General features: G+C 41.9%; 1 protein-coding gene across 1 annotated transcript in view; it reads left to right on the top strand.

Moving 5' to 3' along the window:
• The first annotated feature begins 4,062 nt into the window (after window positions 1-4,062).
• The window catches only part of SLC16A10 (solute carrier family 16 member 10), a 110,414-nt gene continuing 88,570 nt past the window's right edge, over window positions 4,063-25,906 (top strand). The window contains exon 1 of the mRNA XM_068985447.1: window positions 4,063-4,399. Coding sequence (XP_068841548.1) covers window positions 4,063-4,399 — 337 coding nt within the window. The remainder of the gene's footprint in view (window positions 4,400-25,906) is intronic.

Here is a 25,906-nt window from a genome sequence, read left to right as displayed (position 1 = left end):
CTATCAAGACAGCATTTATAAAAAAGCGTATACAGATGATTAGTAAATATATTTGTCACTTATAACCAAAGATTTGAAAAATAAACTAATAAAGAGATTTCATTCTCATTTTAAATGGGCAGGTTTTAAAAATAATTATAAAAAACTAAAAAAATGAAAATAATCCTATTATTCCACATTTCCTGAGGGGCACTAATATGGCATTCTCATACAGTGCTCATGAGAGTATAAATTGGCAACATTGCTTTCAAATTTATCAACATGTTTAGTGTCTTAAAATATTCATATGCTTCTTACATCTAGAAATGTATCTAAAAAATGATAACAGATGCTGGTAAAGATTTGTGTGTAAGGATGTTTTTTGCAGTGCTATTTTTAATGATGAAAAACCTGATATACATTATATATATATATATGTATGATAGGAAATGATTAAATAAATTATGGTCCATTTCTATAGTTGAATCCTATTTAGCCACTAAATATATTTTTGAGGAATATGTAATGACACAGGGACTTATTTATGATACGATGGTTTAAGTAAAAAATTGCAGGTTACAAAATTGTTCTTAGTTATGTATCTTAGTTGGGGCTCCCCTGGGGTCCCAGGTAAAGTATCTGCCTGCCAAAGCAGGACACATGGGTTCCATCCCTTGTGTTGCTCCCTTGAACAAGGAAATGGGAACCTACCTCAGCATTCTTGCCTGGGAAATCCTGGGAACATAAGGGCCTGGAAGGCTATAGTCCATGGGGTTGCAAAGAGTTGGGCATGCCTTAGTAACTAGATCAGCAACAACAGTGTATGTTAGTTTACTGGGGCTGCCATAACAAAATATTTCAGACTGGTTGGCCCCAATAATATAAATTTATCTCTCATGGTTCTGGAGGCTAGAAGTCTAAGATCAAGGTGTCAGCAATGCTTTTTTATTTGTTTCTTCTGAGGCCTCTTTCCTTGACTTGCAGATGGCTGCCTTCCTCCTGTGACCTCACATGGCCTTTCACTGGTATCATTCTGTGTCCTAATCTCTTCTTCTTATAAGGACATCGGTCAGATTGGTTTGGGGCCCACTCAAATGGCCTCATTCTAACTTAATTACCCATATTTAGGCCACATCTCCAAATACAGTCATGTTCCCAGGTCCTGGGGATTAGGGCTTAAATATGATTTTTTTTTGGCAGGGAGGTAAAGAGTCAGTCCACAGCATTGTAATTCTGATTTTATTTAAAAATACAGGACACTTCCCTGGTGGTAAAGTGGATAAGAACCCGCTGGACATGGGTTCCATCCCTGTCCTGGAAGATCCCACATGACTCAGAGCAACTAAGCCCATGAACCACACAACCACGGAGCCTGCGCTACAGAGCTCTTGAGCCAAGTGCTCTGGGGCCTGGGAGCCATAACTCCTGAGCTGCAACTAATGAAGCCTAGAGCCTGTGCTCTGCAATAAGAGAAGCCACTGCAATGAGAAGCCCATGCACCTCTATGAAGAGTAGCCCCTCTTTGCTGAGACTAGAGAAAGCCCCTGTGCAGCAACCAAGACCTATGCATCCAAAAAGAAAGTAAAAAAATAATTTGTAAAAATGAAAACAACAACAGAAAGACTGTAAGGAAACAGTAGATTTGTGGCTTTGTGAGCAAATCCTGAAGATTCATAATATGTGGTAACTGGTAAATTACTTCGCAGATGTACAAATCTAAGTCAAATGGACCTTTGAAGATGGCTTATGGCAAAGTCTCATCTCAATGGGCTTCTTTATGTTTTGTTCATTATCTTGGATGAAGCAATTTTCATTAAGGGTAAAAAGACTCATAATTTTTTGGATGATGCTATACCATATTTTATAGGGGACATATGTGATAATGGTAGTTACAAAATGGATGCTCTATCTTCCATAAACATGTAAATAATTAAAAACTATTAAATGTTAAAGAGGTTATTTGAGTGGTGCAATAATACATTTTAAAATTTTTATTATTTTTTATGGTAACTGCTAAAGCTAGCATGTATTACTTTTACAACTGGAAAACAAATTCATGTTGTTTAAAAAATATTGAAAATATTCCACTTGAAAACATGGGACCAAGTTGGTGTGCTCAATTGCATGCTTCGTGATTCTAAATTTTTTTAAAAAATCCAATTCAATTTGGTTCAACAATTATTTGTTTTACCCCTACACTGTGCATTGTGCCATGGTTCAAAGCTCCACGGGACATCATCTGACCTGTCTGAAAATTCTTACTCTAGTTAAGGAGACTGAAAACCACTCTGCAGCTGATTGCAAAAACTGTTTAAATAAAGTATGGAAGTCTGGAGGAAGAACAGATAAAGGTAACTTCATTTTAGAGTTAAGCCTTGAAGATAGAGTGAGAATTCATCATTCCAAAAAGGAGAAAGACAATCAGGCATGGAGGTATTTATTCCCCCTTTTACTTATGTACTTAATCATTTACTTATATCAATAGAGATCATGGATATTTATTTTATATTTTGTGCTATAACCCATACCTTTTTGTGTGTGTGTGAATGTGCTTTCTTTGCTCAATAAAATGTTAATAACTTTCAAAGTCAACAGAGGTGAATTTCAAAACTTTTAGTGGTTATGTAGTACAGATGCATGTTTTTGCTTCCACTTTTTATTTCCAATAGTGCTGGAATAACATCCTTGTACATTCATTTTTGTGTGCTTGTGTGACTATTCTTTAGTTTACCATTCTAATCCCATCCTTAAGACCTATTACGCTTGATTTTTTTCCCTGCTCCTCAAGCTTCCCTGCTTCCCCTTAGCTTCTGCTATCTTCTCTACCTAGAACACCCTTCCTCTATCTTTGCCCAGGAAAGCTCCTAGTGTGATTCAGGGCTCAGCTCAAAGGCTGTTTGCTGTAGAAGCTTTTCTCTAATGTTTTGAAGATAATTTAATGGCTCCATTCCACTTCTTTTTGTTGTATATGTATTTTAACACTTATTATATGACACTCCTATTCTATCCCAGGACTTCTTCCTACTAGTTTTTGAACCGGTAGGGGCAGAAATGTGATCAATCACACTCATTTATGGACTCTGTCATAAAGTAATTAGCATATTTTGACTGAAGTTAAGAATTTGAGGAATTAAGAATTGTGCCCAATATTATACAACTAGTTAATCTTCATTTCTTTTACAGACATGGTTGTTCCATGCTTTAAGGAGACAGAGAAGTTGAATATAGGTGCTAGTTTTTGCCTGAAGTGCAGACAACAGTGCTGTAGCTTAAAAGCAATGTTTTCTCGCTGTCTGTCAAAAATGTTTGTTACTTGAAGACTTTGATATAAGTCTGTGTCTTCCAAAATGAGCCTGTTCAATATGCCAAGTATTCATAGGAAATCACATATGAATATAGGAGAAATTAAATAGGGCCTCTGATCTTTCTGACTCCCTTTTTAAGTCAGCAGTTGGCATAACGTATCTTATGTATTATAATTAGTAATTAGAGGTGAACGCCAGAAAACAACAACAAAAAGAAGACAAAGGGACAATGTTTGCTGGTCAGGCTGTCACGGACTGAGACTAAACAAGGTCCCATTCTGCGGTCCCGATGACCCAATGTAGCCTGCACCTAGGAGAAGACGTGCCCCTTCCGTTAACACTTTCTGGCGGGGTGACCTACACATCTGTGACCCCCGCTGGAGAGGAGGAGGCCCGGCGGCTGGCGCGCGCGCAGATATAACCACCCGCAGTCACCTGGGTCGCGCGCCGCGGCAGGGGGTGGGCCCCCCCGAGTTCTCCCGAAGCCCAATCATCAGGAGATTCCGGGGCAGGTCCTGCCTCCGACCACGCCCCCAGGGGGTGGGGCGGGGGGCGTCTTTAAGAGCTGGCGGTCCGGCCTCCTGCTGAGTCCGGGTGCTGGGCTGTGGACCCGGAGGCTCGCGCGTAAGCCGGCCGCCGCCCGCCTACGGTGGGCTCCGCCGCTTTCGCCTCGGCCTCGCTAGCCCGCCCGCCCGCCCAACTCGGCGGCTCCTCCGCGAGCCCGCCGGGAACTCGCACCCCTCGCGCTCCCCGGCTCCCGAGGGGGCCGCCCCGGGCCATGGTGCCCTCCCAGGAGGAGCCCGCTGCCGCGCGGGGGACAAGCGAGGCGCAGCCGCTCGGCTCCGCGCCTCCGGGGGCCGCTCCGCTGCCCGGCGCGGGACCCTTAGACGGCCCGGAGGCGGCGGCGGCCGAGAAGGTGGAAGTAGAGCTGGGTGGGTCGGTGGGCGCCGAGCCCCTTGAGCCCCCTGAGGGCGGCTGGGGTTGGCTGGTGATGCTAGCAGCCATGTGGTGCAACGGGTCGGTGTTCGGCATCCAGAACGCCTGCGGGGTACTCTTCGTGTCCATGCTGAAGACCTTCGGGTCCAAGGACGATGGCAAGATGGTCTTCAAGACAGGTGAGGCACAGCGCCCGCCGCGGCCACGCCGGGGGATGGGCGCGGGATGCATCCCGCGTGTGGAGCGAGCTTCTGCGCCGCCTGATGCGCCCCTGAGGGTCCCTCTGTGTGAAGGGTGTGAGGGGTGGGTTTGTCCAATTGCAAAAGTAGCCCTGCGGCTCCCGGGGCCTCCGTGCGCCTCTCTTTGTGTTGAATCCAGACGTAGGGACTGTATTTGGATACAAGTCACAAAACTTATTTGCCTAGATCTTCCTGCTTCCCCTTTCTGCAGGATAGAGGCTGAGTCTCTGGTAGACTTTCTCTTAATTTTTGAAAACAAACAGACCCTTCCAAAGCCAGTTAGTTACTCCGCTCCGTTATTTTTACAATCTCTTTCGTGACCGTGACGGTTGGGTTTTTGTTCTTCTGCCCCCGGCGCTGCAGAGGACTGTGTGTGTTGGGGGGAGGCGGAGTTGGCGAGATGAAAGATCTGTATTGCAAGGACTCGGGAGTTCTGAAAGGAGCCCTGTAGGAAACACGGTTTCGTGCTGGGTGTTTTTTTTTTTTGGGTGGGGGAAGGGGGTGTCACTCTGCTAAATATAGAAAGCATAGGAGGCAGCCAGATCAGGGACTGGGAAGAGGAAGGTGAAGGGTTGCCCTTTCCTGTTGTGTTCTTTGTCATTTTATACCAAATTAGATGAAAAAGGTGCAGACTCAACATTTTTTTCCCTGTAAATGATTATTACCTGATCTACCAAGTCCAAGACCTTGTGTAGAACTCTTTTACATGCATTATTTCATGTCATCCTGTGAGGTAGGCGTTATCAACCCCTTTGAGGCGAGGAAAGTGAAGCTTGTTGAAATAAAGTGTTTTAATGAGTCCAGAATGGTGATGAAACATATCTTATTTAAAGGGCCAAGTGATTTTCATTACTAAAACATGCTCCCTCCTTGCCATTTGGGCAACTCCCTGTGGTTAACGAGGGCTTCCCAGGTGGCTCAGTGGTAAAGAACCCGCATGCCAATGCAGGAGACCCGGGTTCCATCCCTGGATTCGGAGGATCCGCTGGAGAAGGAAATGGCAACCCACTCCAGTATTCTTGCCTGGGAAATCCTATGGGCAGAGAAGCCTGGTGGGCTACAGTCCACAGGAGTAGAACATGACTTAGGGACTAAACAACAGTGACATATGGTCCCTTTTTTTTTTTAACTTTAATTTTCAATTATTTTTAGTGTGTTTTTCTTATCTCTTTAGTGTGCATACAAAAAAAAATAAGCTAGTCTGTTATAACAAATTCTAAAGGAGAGGTAATGTTGGGAGTTTTAAAAACTGATATTAAAGAGTATTATACCGTTGTTCTGCAGCTTTCTTCTATTTTGCATTGTGTTTGCAGTTTATCCCCATAACTTCTTAGTATGAGCTGGTAGCTTAAATTCTTTACATTTTAATGCCTAGTTTTCCATTGTATGAATATATTATACTTTATACGCATTCTTTCTTTAATAAACATTTAGGCTACTTTCAAAATTACCATAGACAGTGCTGCTGTGCATATTCTTGTACATTGTCTCTTTGCACGTGTGAATCAGGTACCGTATTTAACCTGGAATTTCTGTTCCTTAAATAGCTTTTAAAGCTGTTGTGTTCTTCAGGTCACAGAGCTAGGTACAAAAGTGTTCAAAATATAGTATCATGTACTTGCTTGGCAGGATAGACGCATATGCAGTAGTAAACAAAAATAACTTGGTGTATTTTCTCTATGAGTAGCCAGCATCTGGGAGAGAAAAGGGCACTGAAGCAGAATTCAGAGTCCACATTTTAGCACTAGTTCTTTCAGCATTTAGTAAATTCTTGCCTGGGATTACACTTTTATTGCAGTCAGAACACCAAAACAAAATACTCACTTGTCCACCACAAGTTTTGCAAACTCAGATCCATTGTTGTTTGTGGAAAGTCTTATTTTTTTCTCCTTCCTAACTCTTTCTTTTGGAGAGAGAGCGAGTGAGCAAGCAAGCAGTTGCTGGAGAGACCGTAGCTTCATCAGGAATCAAGAGTTTTGTGATCTCGAAGCCTCTCTCTCTTCGGTCCCAAAGATTCCCAGTGACAACGATAGCCCGATTCTGGGTAGCTGAAGGGTAGGGAGGCCACAGGGACCCATTCTCTTCAACTTTTTGAAACTCTGTATTTTCAGTTTTGATGAATATTTTCATTTACTCAGCCTTGATGGCTTTTCAGTTTTGTTTGTGTGTGAGTGGGTGTGTACTACACAAACAGGTATGCAGGTGTGCACGCTAAATAGTGAAGACTTGGTCTGCCTGACTGCCATACGTGGTTGGTTGTGCCCTTGCACAGAGGTGCACAGCTCAGGATCAGTGCTGACTGAGAACCAGCCTGTGCTCTGGGTGCTGTTTATCTAATTCCTGCAGAGGGGCCCGTGCCCTTGTAGTGGCCCTGTGTAACACCCCAGCGAGATGGCACAACGGCCTGTACTTGTACTTGGTTGATGCGTGAAACATGTACAGCAGATAAACTTTAAGGTCTGAGGTCACCTCATTGGTGAAAAAATGGAGACTGGATAGCCTTTAAGCCAACTAATGTTTAGATTCCTGGCCCCCCCCGCTTTCTGTCTTTCCCTCCTTTTTTCCCTCCCTTCTGCAAGCTCTCCCTCCTTTTTCTTTCTCTCTCTCCCCATTTTCTGTCTCTCCCTCCCTTCTTCCCTTTCTCTGTCTCGTCCCTCATTTTGTGTCTCTCTTGCTTCCCTCATCCCTCCCTTCTTCCCCCAGCCGTCGCCATCTCCCTCTGCTCATGCGCTCTCTCACACACATACGTACAGGTGTTTCATATAAAGTCTGTATCAACAACAGGCACTGAAGGGTTTGAGAATGCTTGCTTTGAAGTTTGACTCTTCGGGTTTTTTATTTTGATATTCTAATGCTGAGTCACCTGTGATCAAATGTGCGCTAGCTTCAGGTACAACATAAAACATATCTGGAATTATTTAAGACTTAATTTTTCAAAGTTTTGGTCCATTTTCTATTACCTTGTTCATGATTGATAATTCCGCCATTAGAGGTCAGTTCATTCTGTCTCCATGTGCTCATTAGCTTCTTCATAGTTATAAGCTCAAGGGTACACAGGGAGGTGGTGGTGGAATGGAAACCTAGGTTTCCAAACGATGGTTCATAACCATCAGTGCTTAAGAACCTCCCATGTGCCAGGCCCAGGGCTAAGCACGTTCCATGTTTTCCTATTTTAAACCTTAGTGTGACTGCATGAGATAGGCTTTATTTAATCTTTCTTTTCAGATGTGGAAACTCAGGCTTATGGAGATTAAGTAAGCAGTGGACACCAGGGTTCAACCTCAGGTTTATCTGACTCCAGAAGCTAGGTTTTTAATGACTGATCATATTACACGGGTTGGATAACATTCTGGTAATGCATCGTTCTTTATGTTTGATTAATTCAAGCTTTAGAAATTGATAACTATATAGGAATTCTGGAGTTAGAAAAGAAGTCTGAAAGATCAGAATCTCTGTTTCTTGATCTCACTTGGCTGTCAGTAAGCAATTGCCAGTTGTTAATGTCTCATTGAAATAGATTTTCGGGAGTTCTCTGGTGATCTGGTGATTAGGATTCAGCGCTTTCACTGCGGTGGCTCCAAGTTCAGTCCCTGATTGGGGAACTGAGATCCTGCAAGCCGAGTGGTGCAGCCAAAATTTAAAAAGAAAAAAAGATTTTTGAAGTATAGGGACATGTTCATTGGAAAGCAAGGTAATTTCTTACGGCATTCAAGCCAGAGTCTGGAGCTTCCTTTGAAGAACCAGACTCCTTTAGACTGATCCATAGCAGGACAGTATTTCCAGATGTTAAGTGAAGAGGAGACTTCCTCAGGCTTTACTTCTGCTCTTCAAGGCTCTCTTATCTCTTTCTGCGCCACTGATGATGCTCCCATAATTTCTCAGAAACGGGCATGGAGAAATTCATTCACAGTAAGATATAAGTGAGTTTACACATCTTAATGTTACTTCTCATTCATTCTACAAATGTTTACTCAGTATTTGACACCCTCTGTGCTGGGCATAGAAGGAGGTAATTGAGAGAGACAAGGTCAACTGTCCCCAAGGAGCTTTTGATCTGCTGTGGGATACAAAAGTAAATAGAATATTTCTCTTTGCAATATACCAGGACACAGGCTTGGGGAGATTAAGAGGATGAAAGTCTAAGGAAATTCCCATGAATGGTGGAGGCTGGGAAAAACATTTGATGGCCTCTTTCCCTGTGGCAGTAGATCTCATTTTGTGAAATTAAGACTTTGGAAAGGGGAAGAAAGCTGAACTCCGGTGGAGTGCATCACAGCCCCATCACGTTATCCTGGCTGCTGATGACATGGCATTCAGAGATATGCCTTGCACTTACTGCTGTGTTAGAAAGGTCCATCAGAGGGAGCAAGTTGAGCTTGAGTTGTCTCTGTTCATCTAAGATTTATCTGCTCATATGTGCCTGCTTCTTGCCCAGGTGGGGGAAATCAGACACTTTTGGGAAAACTAAAACAGATAACTACAGTTAACTGGAACATTGTTTTCCCGTAGAAATTACAACTTACAATTTAGAAAGTATAATTATTGGAAAACCTATTTTTAGTTTTTTCATGAAACTGAAAAAGATTCTAGGATTCTTTTAGTGCTCTAAAAGGACACTCTCTGGGATCTTACTAGTGTATTAGTCTAGTTTACTTATCTGCTTTCTTCCTGGAAAAAGAAAAAATACTTCAGTGGTATGTTGATATTTAGAAACATCTATTTAAAACAAGTATGTTTTCAGAATCAGTATTTAAGGTCACTAATGATATTCTTTTGAAGAAATTATGTCACTCTGGTCCAGAGGCTGAGTCAAAAAGACCCCTACTATTTCCAGTAATTCCGAGAATGTGTTCTTTAATAGCCTTTCTTTAACGTAGAGGCTTGTGGTTAAAAAAGTTTGGGAAACGCTGCACATTATCTTCTTTTGGATATTCCAAGTACAAATCAAGGTATTAAAAAAACTCAGTAGTTTTAAAGGAAAATGGGCTATCAAAAAGGTCTTTGGTTATCATCTTTAATACAACTCTACCTTTCCTGCATGGAAGGAGATTGCCCTTTAGATAGTCATAATCACAAAGTAGGATTTTTAGTAGCACTGAGGGATGGATGCATCTTGCAACACCTCTCAACATAGCCTTTTTTTGTTTTGGTCTTTATTCATGTATTTGTTTCTGACAGCCCCGGGTCTCTGTTGCTTCGGTGCAGCTCTGGCGCAGGCTCTTTGCTAGTTGCGGCAAGCGGGGGCTACTGTGTTGTGGTGAGAGGTCTTCTCACTGTGGTGGCTTCTCTTGCTACAGAGCACAGGCTCCAGGGCTCACGGGCTTCAGGAGTTGCAGCACACGGGTTCTTCAGGTGTGGCTCTAGAGCACGGGCTCAGTAGTTGTGGCGATCGGGCTTAGTTGTTCTGCGGCAAGTTGGAATCTTCCTGGACAAGGGATCACACGTGTGTGCCCTGCATTGGCAGGCAGGTTTTAATCCACTGTGCCACCAGGGAAGTCCTCAACATACTCTTACTGGCACCTCTGACATTTTTAAGTCAGTCAGTTTTTCCTAAAGGTTTATTTATTTTTTTTAAGTTTTTGCATTTACGTACTGATATTACGCTGATATTTAAATACATACTGCAGTTGTGTGCTCCACCTGAACTTACAGGAGGTTTTGGCTGTAGTTCAGAACTGAACTTCCATGTCTGGGTTTTATGCTAAGGACTTTGTTTTTGGCAGAAAAGCCTGTCTGCTTAACCATTTCTGTGTTACAGGAAAGTTTTTTAGTAGTGGTCCTTAAGATGGTTACAGTGAACAAATGATCTGATTCATGGTCCCATACTGTACACATCTTTCACTGTAAGGAAAATGACTGACTCTTACTTGCATTCAAAGAGAGGTTGAAAAGCCAAGAAAACTCTCTTACGGCAGATGTTATGAGGCTTGAATTTGCTTCATTCTTTTCCATCTTAAAACATTCAACTTTATATTCCATGAATTAATCTAGACTGCCTGTTAAAATAAGTTGTTAGACCACAAAAATAGTTCAGAATTTTGGAAAGAAATGAGCATGGTATGAGCATTTCATACTCCATTTCCAGAATGTTTCTGAATTTAGAAACTTTCCTATAACACAGAAATGGTTAGTTATGCAGACAGGTTTTTCCACCAAAATAAAGCCCTTAGCATAAAAGTGTAAAACATGAAAAGTGTAAAATGAATTCTGCTTAAGTACAACAATATGAGTATTCCTGTGGTGTTTTAGCATGGGATTTTTATCAGTAGAATTAACTGCCAAAAGAACCAACTCAACCAGAAATAGTGTAGGGATTATTTCGGGAGAGATTTTGAGGTGTCTTTTGTAAGGAGTTGTATCCTGTACTCTTGATGTGGTTTGTTGTATCATTTTATATGGTTCTTATTGCATCTGTGTTGCAGTTCCTTGAGACTTGGTCCCAGGCTCTGTGCCTGCTTCACTTTCCCTACCTCCCCTGGGTGTCTCGTATGCCCTGTGGCTCAAACCACTATCTTGGGATTGTTATTTCCAAATTTCTTTGTGTTCGGGACCCATGTTACCTATTTCTGGAAAATTCCTTTTGGATGCACAGGTATATTGTTGTTTAATTGCTAAGTTGTGATCAACTGTTTTGTAGCCCCGTGGACTGCAGCCTGCTAGGCTCTCTGTCCATGGGCTTTCCCAGGCAAGAAAACGGGAGTGAGTTGCCATTTCCTTCTCCAGGGGATCTTCCTGACCCAAGGATCGAACCCCAAGTCTCTTGCCTTGGCAGGTGGATTCTTTACCACTGAGCCACCAGGAAGCCCCAAGTATGCCATACTCAACTAAAATGAACTCATTTTTTAGCTACCCCACATAGCGTTTTCACCTACCATCAAAAACATCAGGTCACCTGTGGGCAGATGCAGCCTTCCTTCTGAATTCTCTTAGTGTATCACACCTCTGGTTGCTCACGTCAAACACCTAGTATCCATCTTAATTTCTTATTTCCTCTCTTTCCTATTTTGTTAAATCAGACAAGGTCCTTTTGTGTTTACCTCCTTAATGCCTCGTAAGTCAATCCCCATCTTATCCTTTAGTGCCGTGCATTAATTTGTGCCTTTATTAACTTTTGGCCTCAGTTACTGTCAAAACCTATTAATGGGTCTGCTGGTCCTCAGTTTAGACACATGAGTGATTTTTCTAGAACATTAGACCATATCATTTTTCTGTTTAAAAGCCATCAGTGATACCCATTAATTCTGGGAAAACCAGAGTCGTTTGAGCACTGACCCTTGCCTGACTCTGTAACCTTGCTTCTCACCGCTCTCCCTTCTTGCACAGCATGTGGGATCTTAGTTCCCAGACCCCCTGCAATGGGAGCGCTGAGTCCTAACCGCTGGACCTCCAGGGAAGGAAGACACTCCCTTTTTGCACTTTACGCTCCGGCTTAGAGGAGGCCTTGCGCTTTCCCCAGTCTGCCTTGCTTCTTTGCCTCTGTGTGTGTTCCACTTCCTCTCTTTAGTGTGGTTGTTGGTCGTTATAAGATTCTGATGAAATGGCCTGGCTATTTTATTTCTTTGATCACAGCTGTGGAATAAAAAATGCTTTTTTTTTTTTTTTTACAACTGTTGTTATGTTTTTGATGCACATGGAATGTTTTGGGGGTAGCATGAATTCAAACGAATTATGAATTCAGCTTAGAGTGGAAGACAGACAACCTAATTCCAGCCCATCCTAATCTAGCATTCTGTCTAAGCTAACCCATATTTGTTCAAGTGATAATTTGTGTAGACCATAGAGGGAGGGTTTTCATATACATCACTTGATTTTATTTGGCCTTGTAGTGTGTTGTTACCTCATCTATAGATAATGAAGTCGCAGCTTGCACAGTTTAAGGTTGGGCCACGTGATATCAGTATTTACATTCATTAAGTTGAATGTAAGAGTATCTTTTTAGCTGGACAAAAATCTGTCCCTCTGTTAAAGTTGTCTCGAGATGTGCAGTCTTGGCCTTTTATCCCCTTGAAGCTATTTTCTGTGTATTTACCGAAATCTTCTCTAGGACCTGTGTAGTGTTTCCTATCCAGGCTACCAGAAATCCTGTGAAGTCGTCCAGTCCGTCCCATTTAGAGTTAGCATAACCCAGCTAGAGATCTGGTCTCATTTTGAAGTGAAATAAATAAACCTTAACAAGAACAAGCTAAACCCCAGATACTGCTCCGACAATTGGCTCACCCCAGCTCTGAGCACCCACCTAGCCTGTTTCCACCCAGGCGGGAACTGTGGCTGTTTTTATTGGCAGCGTTTTAGAAGGAGCAAGTCCAGCCCTCCTGGGAACTGGGTAGCAGCACCGCCCAGGACTGGGTCAATGGAGGAGAGCAGTGCTGTTAGTCATCTCTGTGCCACATGTGTGTGAGCAAACCTTCTTAGCTAAGCCATCTTCATTAACAGCAAAATGCCTAGATCCCACCTTGCCTGTAGGCACTAAAACTAGGGAACTGAGGAGGTGGCTTGCCTTATTCCAAGTTGGAAGTCTTTTTTTCATTTCACTAATATTTTGAAAAATTGAAGTATAGTTGATTTACAATGTTGTGTTAATTACTGCTGTATAACAAAGCGATTCCTTTATATATTTATATAAAGTATTCTTTTTCATGGTTTCTCATAGGATACTGAATATAGTGCGCTGTGTTGCATAGGACTTTGTTGTTTATTCATTCTGTATATAAAGGCGTACATCTGCTAACCTCAACCTTTCACTCCACCGCTCCTTCAGCCCCGCCCCCACCCCCCTTGGCAACCAGCCGTCTGTTCTTTATGTCCGTGTTTCTGTGTCATGTTGTTGCTGATCAGTCGCTCAGTCGTGTCCAACTCTTTGCGACCCCATGGACTGCAGCACGCCAGACCTCCCTGCCCTTCACTGTCTGCTGGAGCCTGCTCAAACTCATGTCCATTGAGTTGGTGATGCCGTCAGCCGTCTCATCATCTGTCGTCCCCTTCTCCTGCCTTCAGCCTTTCCTGGTGTCAGGGTCTTTTCTAATGAGTCAGAACTTCACATCAGGTGGCCAGAGTATTGGAGCTTTAGCATAGATAGGTTCATTTGTGTCCTAGTTCAGATTCCACGTATGAGTGATATCGCGTGGTATTTGTCTTTCTCGTTCTGACTTACGTCTCTTAGTATGACAATCTCTAGCTGTGTCCATGGTGCTGCAAGTGGCATTATTTCATTCTTTTTTTTTTTTTTTTTAAATTTTACTTATTTATTTGGCTGCTCTGGGTCTTAGTTGTAGCATGTGGGATCTAGCTCCCTGACCAGGGATCGAACCTGGGCCCCCTGCACTGGGAGCTCAGAGTCTTGGCCGCTGGGCCCCCAGGGAAGTCCAGTGTCCTCCAGTATGTATATGCACCACAGCTCCTTTATGCATTTATCTGTCAGTGGATGTTTATTGATAGACTGTTTCCATTTCTTGGCTATTGCATTTCACTAACTTTTAATTATGGGGAAACACATGAAATAAATATTTGAAATAATGTACATGTACTAAAGCAGTGTTTCTAACCCTTTTGTTCCCAAACGTAAAACTCTTCTCATACCCCTTGAAAATTTTGATACACCCCTCCAAGGGTAATTTAATTTTTGAGATTCCCTAATACCCAGAAGATAAAGCCATTCTCTGTGTTTTTCTACTAGCTAAGATTTTGTCACATTACTTTTACTTGCATTATTATAATTAGGATTCTTTTTTCTTTTTTTTTTTAGTTGCACCTCGAGGCATGCAGGATCTTAGTTCCTGGGCCAGCTCTGTGAAAGCGCCCAGTCCTAACCACTGGACTGTTAGGGAATTTCCTAGGATTCTTTTTTGTTTGTTTGTTTTTAAAGACAAAGTTATAATAGTGAATATGCTTTTCAAAACTAAGTGTGCCTCTTAGATCTGCTCTTATTAGTAAGGGGAAACCAGCCTGCCTTCCTCCTACATCCCCCCAACTTGAGAATCAGTAACTGGAGTTTTGAATTGAGCTCAAGGCATGCTTTCCTATCATTAGTTAAATCCAAATGAAAGGTCAGCGGTTAAATTAGTGTATAAAACTCAGGGAAAGGCGCATTGATCTGTGGTTCAGCTGTTACCCATTTTTTTTGGCTGAGGAGTAAATTGCATCAACAGCGCTCTGCATGTGTTCAGAAAGTAAAATATTTAGTCTTGTGACCAACTTAGACTCGATCCAGAAACCAGTTCTGAAATACGTTTCATGAGAGTAGAAAACCACTACTCATTAAAAGATGTATTTATTGACATTTCTGACTAGATAGGTATTAATGCCAGAGTCAGGTGGGTTAGTCTGGTGACTGGTTTTAATAGTGAAAACCTTTTCATCTTGTTTAATTATCCTTTTTATTAGTTTTGAGTTTACGTTCCAATTTCAAATGGCAGCATCTCAAAGGATTCACATTTGTCAATGGTTGTTTAAACAATGGCATTCCACACAGTTAATTGATGTTTTAGCGCAGATAGGGGCAGAAAGTTGCGTTGTTGTTCTATAGTAGTGTAACGCTTGAACTTTGGCAACAATTCCCCATCTCCAAAGTTATCTCCCGCTGCCAGGTTTTTAGGTTTCTTTCTGTTTTATCTGTAGCTTTTAGTTTTGCTTTGTTGAACAAGTGTTGCTTTTATAATAGTAAAAATATTAATATTAAAAATAACTATTAACATTAGAATATTAACTTTAATGACTATAATAGTAAACTTGCCCTAAGATTAAGTGGTTTTACAGGAATAAGTGATAGATAAATGGAGTTTTCATTGTAATTGTTAGGTTTTGTCTCTTCTCAAGAGAAAAATGTTAATTATGAAATAGTCTAGAACTGATAACTGGAACTGATTTTATTTTTATAATGAAAATCTTTTGTTAATCATATATGAACAGATTAGGAGGAAAGGTTTTTTTTTTTTTTGGCCACGCCCTGCAGCCTGGGGTATCTTAGTTCCCTGACCAGGGATCAAACCCATGCCCCCTGCATTGGAAGCTCAGAGTCTTAACCACTGGACCACCAGATAAGTCCCAGAGAACTGATTTCAAATCACATCAAGGAAATGGCAGTCCACTCCCGTTTTTCTTGCCTGGAAAATGCCATGGACAGAGGAGCCTGGCGGCTATAGTCTGTGGGATCGCAAGGAGTCAGACACGGCTGAGTGACTAAACAACAGCAGCAACATTATTTGACCACGTTTTGTTTTGGATCAAAATGGAGATATGTAATGTCAGATGGACAGTTGCTAAGACTAGTGTTAATCACACCTGAGCCCCACACAGATATGGCACATGGAATTCTTATTAATGTATCTCGTTTTTTGGGGGGGCGGGGGTTGTAGGGGGACTCGAGGAGGGTCAGAAGAGATAATAGATGAATTTTTGTGTTTATATGCATAATTTTATCCAGAATATTATATAACTACTAGTCTAAAATCCCCTTGTTTGGTGGTTCTTACATATATATGGTACACAGGCTGCTTATATGGGGGCAAAGGCAAATAGAGTATTTCCCCACATTTTGTTGCTGGCCACCAGAAAAGAAGTCTCAAAGACAAATGTGTTGCCATCAGAAAAAAAAAACTTGGGAAAAATGGTTACATATTAAATGATCATTTAAACTAAAAGCTTTTAAGTAATGCTTTTAACTGACTTAAATTTTAGCTCAGTGTTCTTTATAAAATGTGTTTATCATTTCTTTGAACAAACTTGTGTCTGTAAGTGATGCTCAGTAGAACAGAAGACTGACACTTTTCCAGAAATGTGAAATCTTCTGGAATCCAAGCAAAAAGAAATTATGATGAGTTCAGTTTGATTGGTTTGGAATTGTAATTATTTGGAGAGGGATATGGTTTGTCTTTTCATACACTCCTGCAGATATAGCACTATAAGGAATCTTCCTGAGAGAATGCACTCCTTTCAAACACTTTTTTCAACAAAGTGAAGGAATACCAAACCTGAACTCTTTATTTAAATTTACAACTGATGTCATTAATACAGAGCCACAATCCCTTATCTGGAACTCTGGGGGCCATATGTGTTTTGGGGCCAGAATTTTTTGGATTAAAAAAAAAAACCAGGTTCATACACATGTGTGTGTTTTTGTTTTTTTTTTTTAAACACAGTCCTCCCCCTCTGGGAGTCTGAGGCAGCACCCTGTAATCTAATAGATGTTTTTCCAAAAAATGTATGGTTGTTCAGAGTAATTGGGACAAATAGAGACCATAAGTAGCTTCATGTCAGTTCAGGTCCTGTTTTACTTCCAAGTGAGTATTGATGCTATCTATCTTGAAGACTTTGGGTTTGGAATTTCAGAATTGGAAATAAGGATTTGTAGATTTATATGTGAAGATTTTGTTTCTGTTTCTCCGTGGACATTCCTTTTAAGGTACATTTTTCTTTATCAGATGGTGAAACCTGCTTCATGTTTTCAGTAAATGTGACATTCAGCTATCATACTGCTCTACCCTAGATTACTCAGCTGAGCCTCCTTTGCTGGGTGTTTGAAGTGCAGGCTGTGTTATGCAATGTAAATGGCATATCTGTATACATCTTTGAACAAATTCTTTCCTCCTTTTTCGAATTGCTTCCATAGCGTATATGTCCAAAAGTGAGATTACTCGTTCAAAGGGCATGAACAACTTTATAATAACGTTGGCTGTGCTTAGTTGCTCAGTAGTGTCCGGCTCTTTGCGACTCCATTGACCCTGTCCATGGGGATTCTCCAGGCAAGAATACTGGAGTAGATTGCTATGCCCTCCCATTGTCAAACTGTCTTTAGAGAAATTGAATCCGTTTACTGTGCCCAGCGGTATACTGACTTTCTGAAAACCCTACCAATGTTAGGTTTTATTTTTATTAATATTTGCTACTTTGATAATTGCTAATGGTATTTTTAAAAATTAGTTGAGGTCATATTTCCTTGCTTTTAGAGCAGTGTATTTTCCCAGTTTTTGAGCCCTTTAGAAGCAGTAAATGGCATCTGGAAATACAAGAGGACACCTACCAATGAAGATATTAGAGTAAAGCTTTCTTAACCACAGGTGGGAACACTAGAAAGGCCCGAGATTATTCTGGTCCTTAGATTCTCAAGTGACACACCTTGGCAGGTGAGGCAGGCCCTTGTTCCCTTTCTTCTGTGCTCTAAGCCCAGCCTAGGTGTTGATCAAGGCCTTTTGTGGGGATGGGAGTGAGGATGGAAATTAACCATCTGGGAGGCTTGGCCATGAGGACTTAGTGACTTCTTTAGGTGACATGTTGTCCTTGAGAGGCTCGAGTCTGCACAAGCAGCCCTGTCTCATTCTCCATCTGTGCTGTGGCCTTGCCTCAGTCTCTTCCAGACCCAGCTAATTCTGTGGAATTAGCTTTAATTCATTGATTTGGCTGTATGTTTAAAATGATTTATTTTTAAAAGTGATGCAAAAGTCATTTGAGCACGAACTATGAGCAAAACAGAAAGGAATTTGGCATATTCCATACTCTTGGGAGGTTATGAGGAAAGACAAAATGCTGTGTACATCAGTAACTTGGAGAGAGTATGCCGCCTGTGTTAAATGTGGCGTAAACACGGTATTGGATTTTAGGGGAAGGCAAAATGGCTTCTGACTGAGATGATCAGGGAAGGCATTTGGGAGGTAGCTTTTAAGTTAGACTTCAAAGGATTGGTAATTTTCTTCAGCAGATTTAGCAGAATAGGCATCCCTAGGATGGGTACACACTAATAATAAATGTCTTACTGTATGTTTGTTATTGCTTTATTGATCCTGTGGGATAATTGCTGTTATGAGCCTCATGTTTCAGATGGGCAACTGAAGGTGGATTTGAATTCAGTCCCTGGGGTCAGGACCCAGGTTCATTATACTCAGCAACACACTGGGCTCTTTAAATAAATGGCAAAGAATTTGGTTTGGCTGGAGCCCAGGATTTGTAGAGGAAAGCCCCCAGAAGATCAGACCAGAAAAGAATGGGGAGGGGAAGATTTAAGTGCCGAGTTAAGAAGTTTGGATGTGATTTAATAGGCAACGGGGAGATTCCAAGGATTTCTGAAAAGTGTGCCTTGAGAATCATGACTGGGTTTCTGAGGGAAGGAAAGAGGAACATCAATTTCAGAGCTCTTGGCTGAGAGCCAGCGCAGTGATGGACGTGGGCAGGGAAGGGTAGATGCGAGACACTTGAAAAGACAGATCAAGTAGTCTGGCAAGTGCTGGGTGTGGACAGCGTCATGGAAACTGAGATGATGCCTTTGCTTGGGGACTGCATCTGAATTTTGAACTAGGAGCCCCATGTTTGTGTTTTGTACTTGGCCCTACGAATGGTGTAGACAGTGCTGGATGGTGCCACTGATAGGACCAGGAGTGTGCGGAGGAGGAGTTGATAGGGAAAGGCTGACTCAAGTTGTTAGACATGAGTGTGAAATGCCAGAGGACATCAGAGGATGCTGCCAAGCAGGCAACTGGGAATGTGGATCTGGAGCCTCAGAGCAAAGCTGAGGCCAGAGGTCGAGCTTTGGAAAGAGCCTGTGTCTTTAAGAGGAATGTGATATAGTAATAGAAACTTAGAAATTCTGTCTCGAGAAGCCTCAGAGGCTGCTCCTAGGTAGCTTGGTTGGTTTCCATTGAAATCATCTTATTTAAAAGTAACACAACTTCATCCTTAAAATCTTTTCAGCATTTAGATTTCTCTAAGACTTGCAACTTTTGAAAGTTTAGATTGTATTTTTTATTATCATTGTCTGAAGTATTTTCAAAACTTAGTCCCAAGACTTATTTTCTGCCCCGCCTGCAGTTTTACATGTCTTCTGAGACTATTGGCATTTGCTGTTTCTACATTAACGATACAATGAATTAAGCTGGTCTCTACGTCTTACTTTCCAGATGTTCTAGACCAAGAGCCTGTGGTGAGAGTAGCTTAGAATCATTTCCATTACTTTATATAATTCTAATTGTAAAGTATTGATAGTGGTGGAAAACTTGTTCAACAGAAAGGTGTTATCTTGTAGATCAGCCTTCCGAGCCTAGGAACTGAGTCAGCCACCTCTCTCACAATTCATAATGAAAACAGTGTAGGCTCACTCTTTAAAAAATTCATCTAGGAAAGCTACTAGAAAAGCAGTATAAATGAAATTAAGTTTTCTGTTGACTAGGACTAGGGTGGAATATATTATACAGTTTCTTAAGAAATAGGACTTGTCTGTGGCATGCTAACACCAGACAACTGAGGTTTGATTGCAAGAAGGATATGTCTTGTGGTGCTTGCTGCCGAGAAATGGAGTTAGTTTGCTTTTAGGGAAAAGAATTCCTGGCTACCCGCCGGTCTGTTTTTACCTTGGTTTCCTGTCACGCAGCCTAGCAGTGAGTCTCAGGTAAGATAATGTCACAGTGCTTTGGATGGACAACGCACTTGAGATAGGTCAGACACTGTTGTTACTGAGTAGGTTGATCCAGTCCCTGTGTGTGGACGTGTGTGTGGACTCACGTGCTGTGCTGTAATCTCTCAGAATTCAGGTCCGGGAATTGCTCTCTTGTGATGGAAGCCCAGCTGAAGGTGCTGGAAGTACAGTGACCCTGGAGGAAGAACCAGTAAAAGCAGGGGGTGGGTGAAAGGGAATTTAATTGATGGTTGTGCAAGAAGACGGTATCTGCCTGTTTTGTAAGCCAAGACACCCCTACCCCCTCTCCTTCCTTCCAGTAACTGTTTCATCTTTAGTACCTTTTGACTTCATTTACAAGGCCTGTATTAAAGCACGTGTCAGGATTTAAGGCAGTATTTTGACCTTGCTTGCCTGCTGTTGTGCTTACTGGCGTGAACTGAAGTACTGGTCTGCTGACAAGTCAGTTTGATATCCAGTAATCGTAGGGAGGGGAGGTAAAAGGGAGGCCAACTCAAGTGTTTTTTAAAAAAGATTAATTAATGATTTGTGCTGGTTGTGCTGGCTCTCCGTTGCTGCATGTGGGCTTTCTCGAGTTGCAGCGAGTGCGGGCTTCTCTTCTTTGCTGTGTGTGCACTTCTCATCGCAGTGGTTTCTCTCATTGTGACCACAGGTTCTAGGAGCATGGGCTTCAGTAGTCACAGCTCTTGGGCCCTAGAGCGAAGGCTCCAGTAGTTACTGTGCAGAGGTTTTAGTTGCCTGTGGCACGTAGAATCTTCCTGGATCAGGGATTGAACCTGTGACCCCTGCATTGGCAGCTGAATTCTTACTGACTGTACCACCAGGGAAGTCCCAAGTCAAGTATTTTTTCCTCTGAGTTTGAGAAACAGGAGCCATATAGTCTTTCAAATCTCATGCCAACACACCGGAGAGATTTGCTAATACTAAAGGTCAGGAATAGCAAAAGAACAGTGTATGTTTTTTGGTATCGACTTCAAAATACACTGGTTTCTGTAATTTAGTGTTCATTTGTTATGTGTATGCTAACAAAATTACAATGAGTTGGTATATAATTAGTGGTAGTTATTTTTTGTAGCTTTGATTAGGAAACAAATATTGAGACACTTAAAGCAAAAGGCAGACTGTTACTCTTTTCGGGAAAAAAAAAATCGGAAAGTAATGCTTAATCCAATTAATTTGTCTTCTTCCTCCAATTCATCATGATGACTTTCGGTGTCTGGTGGCAACTGAGAATGGGTTATGGAAAATGTCAAGGCATTGTAATCCCTATTATTTATGGTCACTTAAGAAGATAAATTAATCACTGGCCACTAATCTTTGGATAATTACTGTATTTAGCTGGAAATATCCTTAATTTTTTGGAAAGCAAGTTGGTGAGTTAGTAGAACTGTCATAGTTAATCAGCTTTCCTAAGACTAATAATAAGTGAATGGAAATTAGTTGCCTTCAACCTTTTCTCCCTTGCATTATAGCGTGATCATTCTGAAACTCAGCAAACTGTGTGGAACCACAGGGAACATACAGTAATACACTGTCTTGTGGTTTTCAAGTAGACGTTCATAGGTTGACCCCAGGTAAGGATTAATAGGGTTGGCTTAACTGGTTAAGGCTTGCAACTTGTGTGTATACTTCTGGTTACTAGGATTAGGGAAATTGTGATATCATTATAAAATCAGTTTGAATATAGATTGTTTAGGAAGTGAGTCTTTCGGTGACAGCAATTCCATTTATGCACTAAATGCTTTTTGAAGGAGTCAACATAAAAGTATCATATATGTTAGGTACTCAGGTTGGGGTGGGCATAAAGAAAAGGAGATATTTCAGTCCCAAGGGAGTAAAGTTAAGGAGGAAGTCCTTGTTTTGTGTTTTCACATGGGTACAGTGTCTGAAAGGCAGCCAGTATTTACCTTTTGGAATTTGTGGTCTTCATTTAAGAGGTTCCCAAAGAACCGTTTTATCTGAGTACATAAAATTGCTATTCCAGTGGAATCAGAGACTTACTACTTATTTACCATGATCAAGATACTACCATTTTGATAATAACAAAGTTCACACACATTGTAACAAATTGTTGCCTTATTAAGGTTTCTGGAAATAAAACAATTTTCTGTATTTCCAGTCAGAGGATTTGTATTATTATAAGAAACACATTATTATAAATACTCTGTATAGGACTGAATTACTATAGAACTGAAAATATGAATTAGGACTATGGAAAATAAATGTAGACACAGAGATTTTAACTAGCGTGTATTTTAGAAGACTCACTTTAATCTTTAGAAGGCAGCTTTATTAAGGGGTAATTTACACGTGGTAAAATTCACCAGTTTTAAGTCTACAGTTTGAGTTCTGACAGTAAGGTGGCCATCACTGCAGTCATGATACGAGCCTTCCATCACCCCACGATGTTCCTGCAGGCCTCTTTTCCATCAGTCTTCCCCTGCACCTCTGCCCTTGACAACCATTGATCTGCTTTCTGTCACTGTAGTTCTGCTTTTTCTAAAATTTTCTATAAATGGAATCCTGCAGTGTTTTCTTTTGTGTCTAACTTTCACTCAGCATGATGCTCTTGAGATTCAACCATATTGTTGCATGTGCAGTTGGCCCTCCATACCCCTGGTTTTGGTATCCTGGGTTCAACCAACCACATGTAAAAAATATTCAGAAAAAAAAATTCCAGAAAGCTCCAAAAAACAAAACTGGAATTTACCCCATGCCAGCCACTATTTTCATAGCATGTACATTAGGTATTATACATAACCTGTTACTGGACCAGATTGGGTCTGCCTGCCTCAGGCCATGAAGCCAGCCTACTGACACTAGGCTATTGTGAAGGGAAGTGCAGCATTTATTGTTGAGCAAGGAGTCCAGGAGAGCTAGTGATCAAAGCACCTGAACTCCTATGGGTTTCAGCAAAGCATTTTTAAAGGCTAGGTGAAAGGGGGGTGGGCCAGGGTGTGTGATCAGCTCCCCGATTGGCTGATGGTGAGGTTAACAGGGTGGGGTCATAGGGGTTAATATTTTCATTCCCTAGGCTCCAGTTAGATCTGGAGGCTGTGTGCTTATGGTCATCCAGTAGTTAACTCCTTCCATTTGGTAGTGGTTTAGATCTGTAAAACAGCTCAGGAGACGTGCGTCAGGTGCTGCTATCTGTGCACTCGAGAGAGGGGCTAAAGCAGAGGATATGCAGGAGGAGTCTGTCCCAGGAAGGCCCATGAAGTCCTGCAGGGTTATAGCCTGCTGCTGCTACTGCTGCTGAGTCACTTCAGTCCTGTCCGACTCTGTGTGACCCCATAGACGGCAGCCCACCAGGCTCCCTCGTCCCTGGGATTCTCCAAACAAGAACACTGGAGTGGGCGGGTTATAGCCTAGAGATGGTTTAATGCATGGATATAGGATGTTGTGCATAGGTTATATGTAGCTGCTTTTTTATTCATATGAGGGACTTGAGCATCTGTAGATTTTGGTGTCTGCTGGGGTCCTGGAGTCAACTCCTCTCACATACTGAGACGACTGTACTAGCAGGTCATTCCTTTTTATTGCTGAGTAGTATTCCATTGTTTGCCTGTATCCATTCACGTATTGGTGGACATTTGGGTTGCTTCCAGGTTATGTCTGCTCTAAATAGTTGCTACGAACATTTTTGTGCAAGTCTTTGTATGGACGTATGTTTTTGCCTCTTGTGCACCTTATTTTATTTAATTTTATTTTATATGCTTATCTGTATTTTTAATTTTAACAGGAAGATAATACTATGATTTGTGTGTTTATATGTATTTGCGTGTGACTGAATGAGGAGGTGAAATAGCATGCAAGGACTTTGGAAAGGCAGGTTTTTCACTTGGGTGATTTTGGGTGAGTGGGGGTACTGCCAATCAAGTGAGTCAAATATGGCTGAGGTTTTCTTTTCTTTTTTAAAACAGGTCCATTGAAATGAGTCAGTGGGAAATGACTGATGACTTCAGCCAGCAGACACTCCTTGGCCTGGGTGTGCAGGAAGCAGGGATTGATTGTAGTCTGTGGAGCAGTGAATGGGAGGTAGGGCTGGGGGTTCAGGCTAAGAAGGGAGGGAGGGGAGAAATAGGGTGGTTGGTGGAAGCGAATTAGGTTTGGGGGTTGCAAGGATAACAATTTTTTAAACATGGAGTAGCTTGAGGAGAGAGAACCTGTAGAGAGGGAGAAGGTCAAGTTACCAAGTGGCTAACTGGTGGAATAAGTTCACGAGCAGGACTCAGATGGGGGAATCCAGAGCACAGCTGGTGTGGTGGGCCGTGCATTTGCCAGAGGTGCCATCTCTTCAGCACCTGGAGAGCCTGGAGAGAGGAAAGTCAGAACGGAAGCAGATGGAGGTGGGGCTGGTGAGAATCACCGACCTGTGCTTCCTCTGAGAAGTCGTGTGTGAAGTATGGCCTGTGGGATTGAGCAGCAGGTTTAAGAGTGAAAAAGACTGGGGAGGTGATTACTGATAAGGAAAAGGATTGAGAACAGTTCTGAGAACTGAACCAAAATTAGAAATTGTGCATTTGTAGTGAAACCCATATCTAAGGGTGTGGCTCCCCGCCGCCCCACCCTTCAGCTGTGTTCTCCAGGCGGGGTGAGCAGAGCAGGTGAACTGAGCAGTTCCGTAAAGCTGGAAGAGAGGCGAAGCCAGCTTCACATTTTCTCTCGGCTTTCAGCTGTGTGCAGTACGGCTTCCTCTTCGCTCCACCCTTTAGGCACCGTTCTGAGAGGCCAGAGTACTCACGTGTTCCGAGTCTCTGTTAAATGTTGAATCGGCTTCACCTGATTAATCAGTCTAATACGATTTTAAAGTGCTGTTTTTTTTATTGTAGTAAATATATATATAACATAAAATCTACCATTTTATCCAATAAAATTTTTTTTAATTTTATTTTTGGCTGTGTTGGGTCTTTGTTGCTGCCCATGACTTTCTCTAGTTGCAGTGAATGGGGGCTGCTCTCTAGTTGCGATGCGCAGGCTTCTTCTTGAGGTGGCTTCTCTTGTTACAGAGCATGGGCTCTAGAGCTCGCGGACTCAGTACCTGTGGTACACGGGCTTGGTTGCCCCACAACCTGTGGAATCTTCCTGGATCAAGGATCAAACCCATGTCCCGAGCACTGGCAGGCAGATTCTTAACCACTTGTCCACCAGGAAAGTCCTTTATCTGTTTTTAAGTGTACACAGCAGTGGCATTGAGTACATTCATAGTGCTCTGTGCCGCAGTTTTAATCTGAAGCACGACTTTGTCATCTCTCTTCTTCCCTTGGACGTATGAACTTAACATAGGGAAACTTTACTGGGTAGACTGTAGTAATTGAGGTACTGATAACAGCATGTACTGAGCTTAACTCTGGAAGGTACTATGCAAGGCACCAGTTGAGACAGTAGCTTTCTCGCTATTTGACTGTAATTGTTTGTTAATGTTTGTGTTCTTTACTAGAGTGTAAGGCCCATGAAAGCTGGGGCTACCTGTGTCCGCCTTGTTTACAGTTATATCTGTGCTGCCCAGCACAGTTCTTGGCATATACTAGGCGTTCAGTGAAGTTTTTAAACAAATGAGAGGCCTTCTTCGCTGAGACAGTTTGTTTAATAAGTTCTTTCTGAATGCTTCATATGAAGTAGGCAAAACTTGTATTCACACATTAATACAGATTACACGGCATGGCACATTCCAATGTCTAGTTAATGAGTAAAAATTAAAAAGGGTTTATATTTGCAGTTTCACCTTGGAGGGTATTGGAGCAGACCGTGCATTAAACAAATGGTTGTACAGAATTGGCAGCAGTAATCCCAAAGCTTGAAGACTGTAGGTTAATTAGGATAACTTGACAGAAAATGAGTTAATCAAAGTTGAAATAATGTTCTGATAATTTATGTTCAAACACACTTCAAATATGTCAGCAAGTAACAGGAACTTTAGTTGCAGAATGCTCTAAAATACCAGAATACATGTGGATTTTATGGCTGATAGAATGTTTTGGAGAAAGAAAATAAAATGGTTGGGGACTGTTTGGTTCTATTACCTTGTATGCAATAAAATGCACTAGAGT

Source organism: Capricornis sumatraensis, chromosome 13 (genome assembly GCF_032405125.1).
Source record: "Capricornis sumatraensis isolate serow.1 chromosome 13, serow.2, whole genome shotgun sequence".
Taxonomy (NCBI): Eukaryota; Metazoa; Chordata; class Mammalia; order Artiodactyla; family Bovidae; genus Capricornis; species Capricornis sumatraensis.
The sequence above is the reverse complement of the archived record's forward strand: the minus strand, read 5'-3'. Positions and strand labels throughout refer to the sequence as shown.